The sequence below is a fragment of the Pelmatolapia mariae genome, linkage group LG9, assembly GCF_036321145.2.
Source record: "Pelmatolapia mariae isolate MD_Pm_ZW linkage group LG9, Pm_UMD_F_2, whole genome shotgun sequence".
NCBI classification, from domain to species: domain Eukaryota; kingdom Metazoa; phylum Chordata; class Actinopteri; order Cichliformes; family Cichlidae; genus Pelmatolapia; species Pelmatolapia mariae.
The window spans coordinates 13,532,392-13,545,403 of NC_086235.1; the positions used below are offsets into that span (position 1 = coordinate 13,532,392).

Sequence of the window (13,012 nt, forward strand, 5' to 3'; positions counted from 1 at the left end):
CTCAGAACCATTGACCAAAAGATGTCAAATGCGACTAAGCTATTAGTTCTATTCAAACTGACTGAAAACAACAATTTGGGCCAGGAGTGGGTGCTCATTTTCAAGGATAATAAATTCCAGCTATTTTCTCCCTGTTCTTTAATTTTGATCGATAAAAAACAAAACAAAAAAACAAGGAGATTGCGATTTTATTGCTGACTTCTGGTAGATGACCATGTTACTGATGGACAGTATCTTCTTTCTGTGTCCTGCAGCTCTATTAGATTAGGAAACCTGAGAAGGTCAAGTGCCAAAACAGGAAGCATTTCTCTTCTTCATGTGTCATCAAAGATAACATTTGATTTGCATGGGTGATATCTGTAATTGCTTTTGGGGTGGTCAATGAAGAGAGGCAGCAATTTGAAAAGTTCACTTTGCAAAAATAAAGATGACAGCTGTCATTGTACATTCAGGTGTCTCAAGTAAACAATCTAATATTTATGTAATGAAGGATCATATTTGGTCACCATCCCAATTATTTTGCTTTTTATCAAGCTTTAGAGTCTTTTTGAGTTTTATTACAAGGGCATTGCATTTGCAGTACCTTTTTAATCTTGTGTGATAGCCTTGTAATGCTCTGTTTGTAAATTCAGTTTTAACTTTTTTAGTAGTCAACATTTTGGATAATTACTTTTGTTTTGGAAGTTGTAACAGTACACCAGGGTACCTTCAGTAAGACTGTAGCATTTAACTTTCACCTGTCACCAGAAAAGCCCACATTTTAATTAATTTTGTATTATGAATACATATTCATTGTTTGACTAGTACCCTAAAGAGTAATATGAAAGTAGTAATCTAAAGGGAGAAGACAAAACCAAAAGCCAGCCACAAAAGGATACTGCCCACAGACAAATGAATAACGTAAAGCCTTTGAGTTTCAGACTGTATGCTTTGAATGTACTGAATGAACTTGCATTTCTTTGATTTGTAATAGTTTTTTAATTTTGCAGAAGAGTGTTTTATTTTTTTCCTTCAGTTTGTCACTAACTAAATCCCTTTAACCAAGTGTTTACATTATTTTATGGTGTTTCTGTCCTGAACATAATACATTTTGATCCTTAACCATGCTATATTTAATATAAAAAGATATAGTAAAAAATAATAATCCATAATGGAACATAAAGCTTAGCTAGTCTTAAAGCCCTACCACAAAGAGAAAACTAGCTAACTCAGTTGATAACCTGGTACTACTCAATAGCACTGGTTTATATCCTCATTGGTCTTTCCAAGTATTTTTTCTTCTTTGTGACATAAATTCATCAAGGTGCAGAATACATTTCTCAGATATTTTGGTCCACATTGGCATTACACAGTTGCTGATTTGTTGGCTACACATCCCACTTCTGCTATTTACATAAGTAAGCAGCTCAAAAGAAGTACCTAATACAATGGCCAGTGAGAGTGTGTTAACTAGAGAGCATTTAATGAGTCTTACTCAGTTTATTTTCTTTCAGAAAGAGCCTGAATAGATGTTTTTGTTTCCAGTCTTTATGCTAGGCTAAGCTAACTTGCGGCAGTGTACAGATCTGCAGACAAAAGAGTGGTATCACAGAGTGAGCTACACAGATAACAGTCTTCCTTTAATCCAGGCATGTTTGCCCTTTACAGACTCTTCTCCAGCACAGTGCATTGCCTGAGGTAAAGCAGAATGAATTATCAGTGTTATTTCCAGGGGCTAGTGCAACTCCTATGAAATTATCCTTTTTAGCTTCACAAAGTCATTTCTCCATTGACGGCGCTAATCTGTCCTCATGAATTTCACTGACATAATAAATCAAAATCATTTGCAATACACACACACACACACACACACAGAGAGAGAGAGAGCAGAGGAATCCCAGTCACATTGTTCTTCAGGAAAGGTCATCAGATGTTAATCATGTTTTGTGAGTTAGCATTTCCAACAATTATGGCAAGAAGTAATAAGTAGGTGCGTAAAATTGGCTTTAGTTGTTTGCAATTCAGAATGACCTTTGGATGGAGTTGTTCAATAATGTTACAAACTTTTTACCTTCTTCACCTGAGAGCTTCTGTACGTGATGGATTGTTTTTTTCCCGTATGTGAACAGCGATTAATAATGAGCATCAAACAAAGGTCACTGTAATATATTTATAATTGCAATAACATAGATGAGGGTTGTTGATACAGTACATCATGTATGACAAACATGATAGATTGCAGTACAGCCGCTGCAAGGTGGGAGATGTCAGGCATGAAAGCTGCCCACCCAATCACTACATGTTCAAATACCGTACTCGGAATTAAACATGGATCATTACGAAGTTATCAAACACTGCACTTCCACAAGTGCCTTAGAAAATATACACTAAAAAATATTCTTGAGCCTCATAAAAATGACAAAATAATCTTGAGTAAGATATAACTGAAATATATAACATCAAATGTTTATACCTGCATCATTAATCTGGACAGCACTGGTGGTTCTTGCTTTGAGTCTAGTCATCTTTCATTTCACGACTTCTCTCTAAAGTCATCTGTCAAAAGTTAAAAAAAATATATAAAATAATGCAAATACACATCATTATGTGCATGTTATATGTTCAGTTTGTACTGTAATTTATTTGGCATCTTGGAAGGAGAAAAATATTATGAGTTGCTGAGGCTAACCTCCAGATGTAGAAATCCATCACAGAGTAGAAATACTTCCCTCCTCTCCAATTGACCATAATCCTAACATAAATCCTTATATATTTCCAGAAATCTGCATTTTACAGCAGCACTCTTTGTTATTAAAGGCTGCAGAAACGTATTCTGTGAAAAGTAGGAAGTAAAAAGATGGAAATACAAACTGATTTGAAGGCAGCAATTTCTGGGCAGTCGTCTCTGTCTCACCATCCCCCATCTCATCTGCCATGTTTGCTCTTTAAGAAGGGAAGGAAATGCCCCAAAATACTTCAGCTAAGAGTACTTTTGTGAAATAAGAGGCTGCAGCAGTGGTGGGCATGCCATGAAAACAAACTGACACTTAAAAAAATGCAAACTGATCATGTGTTGAAGATATTTTGAGAGTTTATCAGGAAGTAAAGTTGTGCATTTTTGTCAGCCTCATTTGCCCTATTATCGTCAGCAAAACCAGTGCCGGGTGCATTAAACTGTCTGTGTTACTTTTCAGCTGACAAAAGATTGTCGAGAACCCCCCGCAGGAACCAGCAGCCAAAGACCCTGAATACACCAGAGGACTCCACCTATTACAACCTGATTCATGTAAGTCTAAGAAAAGGCGACGAACGATTTCAGATATTTTCTACAAAAAAGCTTTGCCGTCAGCTGCACCTGTAACCGCCTTCCCAGCATCTAGCTTTAATAATGCACTATTGATTGTAAAATTTTACCCTGTAGTAGAGCTCTTTACCACACACCGTATGTTGCCAAGGTGAGAAATATCAGACTATTATGAAGCTGTCTGGAAAAGTATTTTTGTCAATGGAGTGATTTTCTTCAGAAGTTTCCCTTTTGTACTAAAAGTAGTCCCTTTTTATTCAGTGTTTATTGTTAGAAATCTTTCATCATTTTGGTGCACAATAGCACCTGATTGTTGTTTACTGTTCTGTTTGTTCTGCAGTGTAGTAAATACTGCAGATACAGTCCATCTAATTGATAATTAGACTGACGATCTAGACATTTAGGCATTCAACACTCAAAGCAGCAGACTTTTACTAAATCGATGACTGTGCTTTCACATTTGCTCAAGTAGTTTTAAAACAGAAGAATTCTGTTAAACTTTAGTGGAATTAATATTTAAATAATGTTTCATTTTGCATTGTTGAAAATATGAGAGAACAGCCGCTAAAATGGTGGTGCATCCCATTAAAAAGAGACATGTGACAGAAAACCTATGACTAAGGGGAAAAAAAAATCCACTCACTGGACCCTTTATTAGCTACTATGAGGTTGGACCCTCTTTTACCTTCAGAATAACCTAAATTCTTCATAGCAAAGCTAACTATTGAGTTTAAATGAGGCTTAGTTGGTACTACAAGGCCCAAAGTGTGCAAAGAAAATGTACAGTGACACCATTATACCATGGATGGAGCCATGCTTTCATGTTGTTTACACCCAGATCTGACCCTACCATCTGAATAATGCATCAGAAATCATTAGACCAGAAAATGTTTGTTTTTTCTGCTGCTGTAGCCCATGTTCTTCAAGTTTCAACATGTTGTGCTTTAAGAGATGCTCTTCTGCATACCTTGATTGCAGCAAATGGTTATTTGAGTTACTGTTGACTGCTTATAAACTTGAAGCACTCTGGGCTTTTTCCCCTGACCTTTGACATCAACAAAGCACTGACTCATAGAATTGCCTCAAACTCGATAGTTTCTCTCTTTTTTGACCATTCTCTGGAAAACCTGGAGATAGTTGTGTGGGAAAATCCCAGCAGATCAGCAGTTTCTGAAATACTCAGACCAGTATGTCTGGCTCCAATAACATACGGTTACATCGTAACCTTGGTTCTCTGAGTGAGGGACTATCTAGTGGAGAGATAGTCTCGATATGATAGAGAACCATGCCACATTCAAAGTCACTTAAATTACTTTCTTCCCCATTCCGATGATCAGTATGGACTTCAGCAGGTTGTGTCTATATGGTGCAATAAAATTGGCTGATTAGATACTCGCATTAATGTGCAGTTTGGCTAACAAAGTGGCTAATGAGGGTATTTTTTCTGACATTTCTCACTGAGTGACTGAAATGCCTCTCATAGACATCAGTGACCATCATGCTTCAGTTTAACGCATTATTGCCAAATCGTTGTGTTTTTCTCTAGATTAGTTGATTGTGATTAGTGGTAATGCTCTCCTATAAGATGATATGTCACCATCTTATACAACAAGATATGTCATCTAGAAACCATGAATATAGAGTGTTTGTGGGTAAATCTATCCAGATATTACTATTGGCTGTTTGACATTTAATAATCAGTTCTCCATCTCTCTTCACTCAGCGGTCTGTCCAAGATGATAAACGGAAACCCAGGAAAGAGGGGTAAGTGTCCCACTCTTATTTTAATAACCTATTAGCTACTGTTTTATGAGGTTGGCATGCTGCCTCCTTGCTTGCTACTCCTGGACCAACTACAGCCTGGTGCCGACATAGGGACAGTGCCTGGGTCCAAACTTAATGATCCACAGCGATACACACATCCACAGTTAATTTAACTGCCTCATCTTTTACCTCTTTACATTGGCTGAATATCATATTCTTGGAGAAATTTAACATAAGGAATCCCAAATTGGTGGTTTGGTATCATTTATAGGAGTTGTTCTGTGAGTTTCTGAATTATGTGACATGTTTCGAATATACTGGTATATGTTTTCAGCATTTTTGTTAAAGAAAAGAAAATGAAACCAGAAAGTATCTGTGGATGTGTGCAGTCATGCATATGTATGTGCCGTACAGGCCACAAGGTGAGCATCCCGCACAGAGTGAGGGGTTGAAGATAGACCGATAGGGCTGGCTGAACAAGCAGGGGCCTGGGTACTTTATCACAGCAGTCTGAGGAGACACAGACATGCACACACACACTGAGCCACCTTGATGTGGACACACACAATACAACACAGTGCTAAACATCAAGGGTAATAATTTGTTAGCAAATAAATAAAGCCAGCGATGGACAGGAGCAGTTTACATGCATCATTAAGGATGAGAAGGTCAGCAGGAACAATAGCGTCTCTGGCTGAAGCTGACAGCAATTGGGCTTGGGAAATGGGAAAACGTGGGTGGTAGGGATAGAAAGCTGGAGAGTATACTGATGTGATGATAGTAAATGAGAGTGAAGACACACATGAGAAATGGGGAGGGAAAGTGTGATTGCATAGCACAGATATCTATATTTTAGTACCACTATCAGCACTCTGAAATCTACAAGTTGGTTGGTTATTCAGCCTATTTCAAGCTTATGAATCCTTATAGGCTTCTCACCACACTGCATTTCAAAAATATGTTTGTAATCGTTGTGCATTCAGTGCATAATTAATTCTGTCATATTATTTGGGACATTTCAAAAAAGTCTGCAGCTATAGGTTAATGTATGCTTGTGGCTAATGATATATTGGTACTTTAAGCTAAATACTAAAATGTTGATGTCTGGCAATATTTGCTTAGAGCAGGGGTCCCCAATCCCAGTCCACGAGGGCCGGTGTCCCTGCAGATTTTAGATCTCACCCTGGGTCAACACACCTGAATCACACGATTAATTCATTAGCAGGCCTCTGGAGCACTTCAAGACATATTGAGGAGGTCATTTATCCATTTAAATCAGCTGTGATGGATCAAGGACACATCTAAACCCTGCAGGGACACCGGCCCTCGTGGACTGGGATTGGGGACCCCTGGCTTAGAGCATTAAAAAGGCCTGTAACCCTATTTTTTTTTTTAAAAGTTGTTATCTAAGTTATTAGAATTCAGGACATTTAGATTTGCCTGCTTCTTGTTGGTATGAAATAGTCTTCCATCTGCTTTTTTCCCCAAGGGGTGATAACATTTTACATTTTATACCACATCTTCCTGAAGCAAACTTCCCATTTTTCCAGGACTACACTAACATATGACACACTGCGGTTGGATCTCCTGCCAGAAATAGACCAGGGATCTTTTGTGTAAATGGCAAATGTGTTAACCACTACACCACAGACCCACTAACCTGCGGTCTTGGCTACTTGGTGATGACAACTCATAATAAGCTAACTGTGAGCTAACCTTTTGTGTTCTAAAATGAGGCCAGATTTAGACATTGGCTATTTTTTACCTCAGTAGCTTTACTTCTCAGTGTAAGAGAATGTTTACAAAAAAAGCCACCATGTTGATTTTGGTCTGAAATTAGATGCCCCACAAGTTGCATACATCTTGCTCATCAAGCATACAATGCTGGGAAGTCATCCAAAAATGCTTCTGTGTACATATCAAGGTACTTCAATTCAATCAAATTAATAATTAATTCTCCAGAAACAATAAATGTCTAAAACAATTTCACTTTCAGTCTGGAGTGATATATGGCTGTTGCTGTCCCTAAAGCCATGCATGGCTACATAAATCAGTAATGACAACAGTAATTAGAAGTAATCTCTGAAAGGAAGTGGTAATGCATTTATGTACTTCATGTCTATGTAAATTATATGAGTAAAATCGAGTGTAGAAAGGCAGAAATATAAAGTCAACCTTCCCAAAAATTAAAGAAAAAAGAATTTTTAGTCTACCCAGAAGAATTCAAAAGATCCCAGACAAGCCCCCCGTTTATGTTCTGACCCAGCTTATAAGCCACTTCTTTATTTTGGATTGAGTGCCTTGTAAAATGGCAGAATAGCCACCTAGCTTTAAAAAAAGAAAAGAAAGTTTGCTCAGTCACTCCTCAAAGCTTCTCTCACCTTATCAAAGAAACTCTAATGTTTAGTCAACCCAGAAGAATCTAGATCCCGGACGAGCCCCCTTTTTTTTCTGACCTGGCTCATTAGCCAGTACAAAAAATGAAGAGTGATTTCAGAGCTTTAGATTACTGAACAATCAAAGTTGAAAATTGAGATGATGCAGTATAAAACAACAGTGAAGACTATATGCTGTACTTTACCAATAGTGGCAGGCCTAAGCCAAGCCCCAACCCAGGTATACCTTTATCTGGTATGCCTGAATAAGACTCATGCACTGCCACTCCAAGGTCAATAAGGGGTTCAGAAGGGCGTGTTAAATGTGCCATATCTGGTTAGTTCAATGTGGCAAGTGCCTTGAGATATTCAATCAATTTATGTTGTGGTGTTAGTAATGTTTGAGTTGTATATTGCATAAAAAAAGAAAAATCAGTGGGATGTTGTAGGAAATGGCAGTGCTTCAGCTAATTAAAACACGACCAGGTATAACCTGAAGTCTTTGTCACAGAGCCATCTTAACAAACAAACTGAACATCTGCATTCCTCTGTGAATTATTTGTATCTAGTGCTACAAAAACTTACAAAAAAAATTAATAGCTCTTATATAATAGATCAAAATCTTGTGCTAGCCATTGTCATTGTGGTTTTTCTTTGTCCCTGCTGTGTCAATCACATAATTGAGCCAATAGTTTAGAGGACAGGGGAGGTAATTATAATCAAGGAGATAAAAATGTATTTCAGCTTTAGAATAGCACATTTATTGTAATTCATCAGTGGGATAATTGTGTGCCAACCCCGCCTCCAAAAGTACAGTGATAAGTTCAGGTCAGGCTTCAAACACATCACAATGTAAGAATGAGATCAGTGTACTGGGCAGTACTGACTATATATTCTGATAGTGGTTATTACCTTATGTTAATAATGTGTGAGACATATTGATCTGCACATTGAAACTGTCCTTTTCACACTTCTGTTCAAATGGAGGTCAAAGTGACGGCTGAGAGAAGGGCTGCACAGTGCAGATGGACAGTTTACACAGTCTGGTGAGCAGATACCTGGATGATGAGGATTTGATAATTATCCTCTTCTCAATAAGATTTGTCTTCTTTCTGCTGCTCAGTTAATTTTAAAGTCACTGCTATCACAGAGACAAATTTTAAAGGTGTTAAATCAGCTGGTGAATTAACTTGAGGAAAATATTTTTCTCCTTTTCTACAATAAAGAAATAGTTATATCGATGCCAGCATTTAGTGGCTTCTAAAAGAAAAAAAAATCACAAAAAGCAGAAGATCATGAGTATCTCAAACACCTGCTTATAGACAAGAAAGTTAGAAAAAAGAATAGCTCTGCACGTGAGCAGAATAGCTCCACCCTCTTTAAACCCTCTGTTTATGAGGGGCAACCAGTCAAAGGAAAGTTAGCCTAAAGGGGAGTGGCCTTAAAGGAGATGTTTTGACTTGTTTTAGACAGGAAGCAAAGGGCTTCACAACAGTCAAGTAAAAAAAAAACAAGTATTATTTTGAAGTCTGATTCATGCAGAGCAACTTCAGTCGAGTCAAAAGTAAAAATTTGAGTATGAAATGAGCACATATGGTCGCCTTTAAAGAGTTGCTGAGGTAGCTGTATTGAAGCCCATATAGCCAACCTGTGCCTGCTCTTAATTTTGAAATAAAAACTTGAAAAGAGTTTTATCTGACCTTAAACAAATGGCTTTATAATCAGATTTGAACGTAAAGTAAGAAAAACATAACGAGAGGGAAAGCACTTAACTTCGATCAAAATCTACTATTGAGGTTGTTGTGTTTGTGAGAAATGTGTTGCATTGATTTTTACAGCATTTGCATCTGGTTTCAGTCACACCTGTGCTCTATTTGCATCCGGAGAACCTGTTTAAAGACTGTTTGATGACACTCTAATGTCTGTCTGACCCCGACCTCTTATTTTTGCTGTAGCTCAGGGAAACTGTTGGATGTGGACGACCACTACTACCCTGCCCTCTCTACCAGCCGTTCTGAACCCTCCATGTCCAAAGGGAACACATCATCCATGCCTGAGAGGAAGCAATCTATAGGGAGGAGGCAGTCAATGGAACGGAGGCGGTCCGTAGAGAGGAAGCAGTCCATGGACAGGAGACGATCTATGGATAGAAGGCAGTTTGGGGACAGGAGGCAGTCTGTAGAGCAGAGACTGCCTGCTCCCAGTCGACAGATCCGAGAGAGGGCCGCCACTGAACCGGAGCATCCCAAATCTGCCAAAGAAAACAGGTGTGTCATTTATGTCCTCTTCATAGTGTCTCTGGCAATAAGTACATGCCCTATAAAGTGCCCCTGTATTTTTGTGAAACTGTGCATGACTCCATTAATTACTTGTTTCTGCTTTTTTAATAATAACAACTGTAGACCTCCAGCTAGGTTTCAGCTGCAACATGAACCAACCCCATTCAAAGCACCTGACAGATGACTTTCAGCTATGTTGTAATCAGCACCATCAATAAGCTTCAACAAGGTGGAACCACTTTTAAGCTGGAAATCAGTTTCCACTTTTTATGATGCCATTTTAATCTTTGTCAATACCAACCACGAGGTCCCATTATGACATTTTTGGGATTGTTTTTCCAACCATCTCGTCATCATTTCCATTGACTCGCATTATGTGAAACAGATGAAAGATAGGTAATGGCCTTCAGGATTTTTGTCCAGCTGACCACTTTGTTACCGTCTGCACATACAATTTATTACAGTTCAGCTTTACTGATTCACAAATATAGTCACAAGTTACATTATTAATGTTTGCTAACTGAATTTGTTACATTTCTACTTCAGCATAATAATGCTACCACTGTTGCTACTGTTTAAAAGTAAATGTAATCTCAGTGAATTCGGATGATTTGTAAAGTCAGACCTTAGTTTACAGAAAGAGGGAAAAGCATTATCTACATAACCATAATAAGACAAAGCTATACAGGCTGTATATGAAAGATGGAAGTTCTCACCATGATATCACCCACTGAAGCCACTTCTGAAGCATTTTGGCTCCATCTTGGATTTAAGAGATAGATCTGATCGTATTTTAATGAGGCTGAAGTGCTAAGCTAGCAGCTAATGTTGGCTAGCTGGTAAGGCTATAGTTACAGTAAGGACAATAGTGGTTATAGACCATGGCATGCTACAATTTTATTGCAACTGTGTACAGTAAACTTTGTAGTTTTGAAAGTCTTCACAGCAAGTCTATGAAAACTCAGTCAATTGTTTTCTTCAAAGTGACTTTGCTGCTTTAAAGTTGGTGATAAAATGGCAATAAGATGAAGTCAGTCTGCTGAATAAGGTCAAGTAGATAATTACATGCAGTGTGTTTATGATAATAAGGAAAATTGCTGTAATTCGTTGCTAATCTGTTGCAATCTACACATTCAACAGAAGTTCGCATAAATTACTTATATTCATCGTCCAGTCAGAACCTCACAGATATAAGACAGAAATTCTGAAATTCCTTCACAAATAGTGATGTAGTTGTCTCTTGTCTTTAATTCTAACGCTGTGCTTGATTGTATAGGCACAGTGCACAGATATCAACTAATTAGTGCTTTGTAACATGCAAATAAAATACCAGACTTTAACTCATCACAAGCGTAGACTTGGAGAGTTTGTATCACTTAGCTGGTCAAATAATTTCATCATAAAGGCTACAAAAGGCAGAAACACCACAAACACAGTCAAGGCTTCCAGTTCAGTGACTTTAATTAGCTGAGGTGAAGCCTAGCAGACAGATTAGCAGCCTAGCCTGCATCCACCTGTCACTCAAACCAGTCTCACACATAATAATGCATAATTTTAAGCCTTGACTAAATTTAAATTGCTGATTCACAATAAAGTTTTTATGAAGAGGTAAATTATCTGCAGAGCCAACAACTGGGCTGTAAACATGTTTATTTTTACAGAAAGTTGTTCAGTTTAACATAAACTTACTGCAGTCTGCCTCAAGTGGCTGTTTGAGGAACTGCAGCTTTTGGCACTTCAACTTTCCTTTATTTTTCAGCGCTATTCAGCTGCCTGTCACTAAAAGATATTTATTTAAAGATTCTTCAGATCAGGACTACAAATCAGCTACTTGATTTGTAGTTTTAGTCTGGCCACATCCTTACTCCATAATAGGACTTGTGAGGTACCAGCACCTCTGTTTATGAGTCTGGTTTTTGAATTTTAGTTTCTACTTGCTCGAAGGATAAATTCATGTATGAATTTAATCTATTTTCCCTTCAGCTTGGCCGCTCCCTTGGACAGCTCATGATAAATGGCCCAAATATGATAACCAGTATGAAAACCTTGAACCCTGAACATGAATCTTTTCATCTCCTTTCCATTTAATTTTGTTTGTTTGTTTGTTTACATCCCCACGTTCTACCTTGTGTTCAACATTTCTGTTTTTATCTCTTTTTTGCTGAAATTTGTCTCCTTTGTTTAATCGACAGACGCTCTGTTCCCAGAATGGCCTCCACAGAGAGCCGGACTGAAGAGAATCCATACGACTTCAGACATCTACTGAGGAAGACCTCACAGAGACAAAGGCTGATCAAACATTACTGAATACAGGAAGTGACTTTTGGCTATTCGGGACTTGATCGGTCGGGATCGCTGATCGCACCATGTGGCAGTGTGTTCTGGTGTCCTGCTAACAACAGCACATGTTTCATTTATTTTATTGATCTTCAGACACATTGTACAACAGTTTGGGTAGGAAATGAAACTCCTCTGGACTTAACTGGACAGACTGTATTGATTTCCATGCATACAGTGAACACAGAGTACAGTCAATGTAAATAACAAGATGTCATACTTTTAATCTTGCTGTAAAATAAGGTTTTATTTATGAGACCAACAGTCTAGTTACTGGTATTCTGTATTTCCAATGTTTTTTTCTTCGATATCTTTATTTTCTTTCAAAAAATGTGCAGGTTGTGCTCTTAAAACTTTGCATTTCAGGTCATTCCAAAGTCTAATCAGCTTCATATTGTGAAGAATGTACATTATTTTATCTGCTCAAATGTTCAGTTTGTTCACTTAAACAAAAAAATATATTAAATTCCTTGTCCCATTTCATTATTTTCAGTTCGCTGCTCTCAAATTAGCCGAAATCGCAAGCTTGTCATAACCGTGCAAAATGAATAACGTAGAAGGAAAAATGCAAAGACATTCAGTGTTTCATTGCCTGTGTATATATAGTACATCAATTCCTCACATTATGTCCCATCCCGCGTTATTGTTGCTTTGTGCGCAATATTCACTACATTTGAAATAGCATTCACTCAAATGACAGCCTTTGATTCTTGTGAATACTTGGTGGAAAAGTAAGAAGGACAGAATGTTTTTTATTTATGTATTTATTTGAATATTGATGCCAGATTCAACCTCTGACCTTTATGTGACATTTTTGAAAGAGAAGCCCCCCTTGGGGGCTGTTAGTGAATCCCCATCTACATGCTGACTACACACAGTGCACAGTGGCACAAAAACACGTAGGGCTGAAGAAATCCTGACAAAATGCAGACTATGGGAGAAAAACTGTTACAGCTTCCTCCACACACAGGATT

General features: G+C 37.9%; 1 protein-coding gene across 3 annotated transcripts in view; it reads left to right on the top strand.

Annotated features, from left to right (window-relative positions):
* The window catches only part of myo3a (myosin IIIA), a 65,292-nt gene extending 52,788 nt beyond the window's left edge, over positions 1-12,504 (top strand). For 2 of the 3 annotated variants that reach the window (XM_063483296.1, XM_063483298.1), the window contains 4 exons: positions 3,174-3,265; positions 5,007-5,047; positions 9,378-9,689; positions 11,894-12,504. In XM_063483296.1, the coding sequence (XP_063339366.1) occupies positions 3,174-3,265; positions 5,007-5,047; positions 9,378-9,689; positions 11,894-12,008 (560 nt within the window). In that variant the 3' untranslated portion in view covers positions 12,009-12,504. The remainder of the gene's footprint in view (positions 1-3,173; positions 3,266-5,006; positions 5,048-9,377; positions 9,690-11,893) is intronic. The other variant, XM_063483297.1, reaches the window with a different exon arrangement.
* The last annotated feature ends 508 nt before the right edge of the window (positions 12,505-13,012 follow it).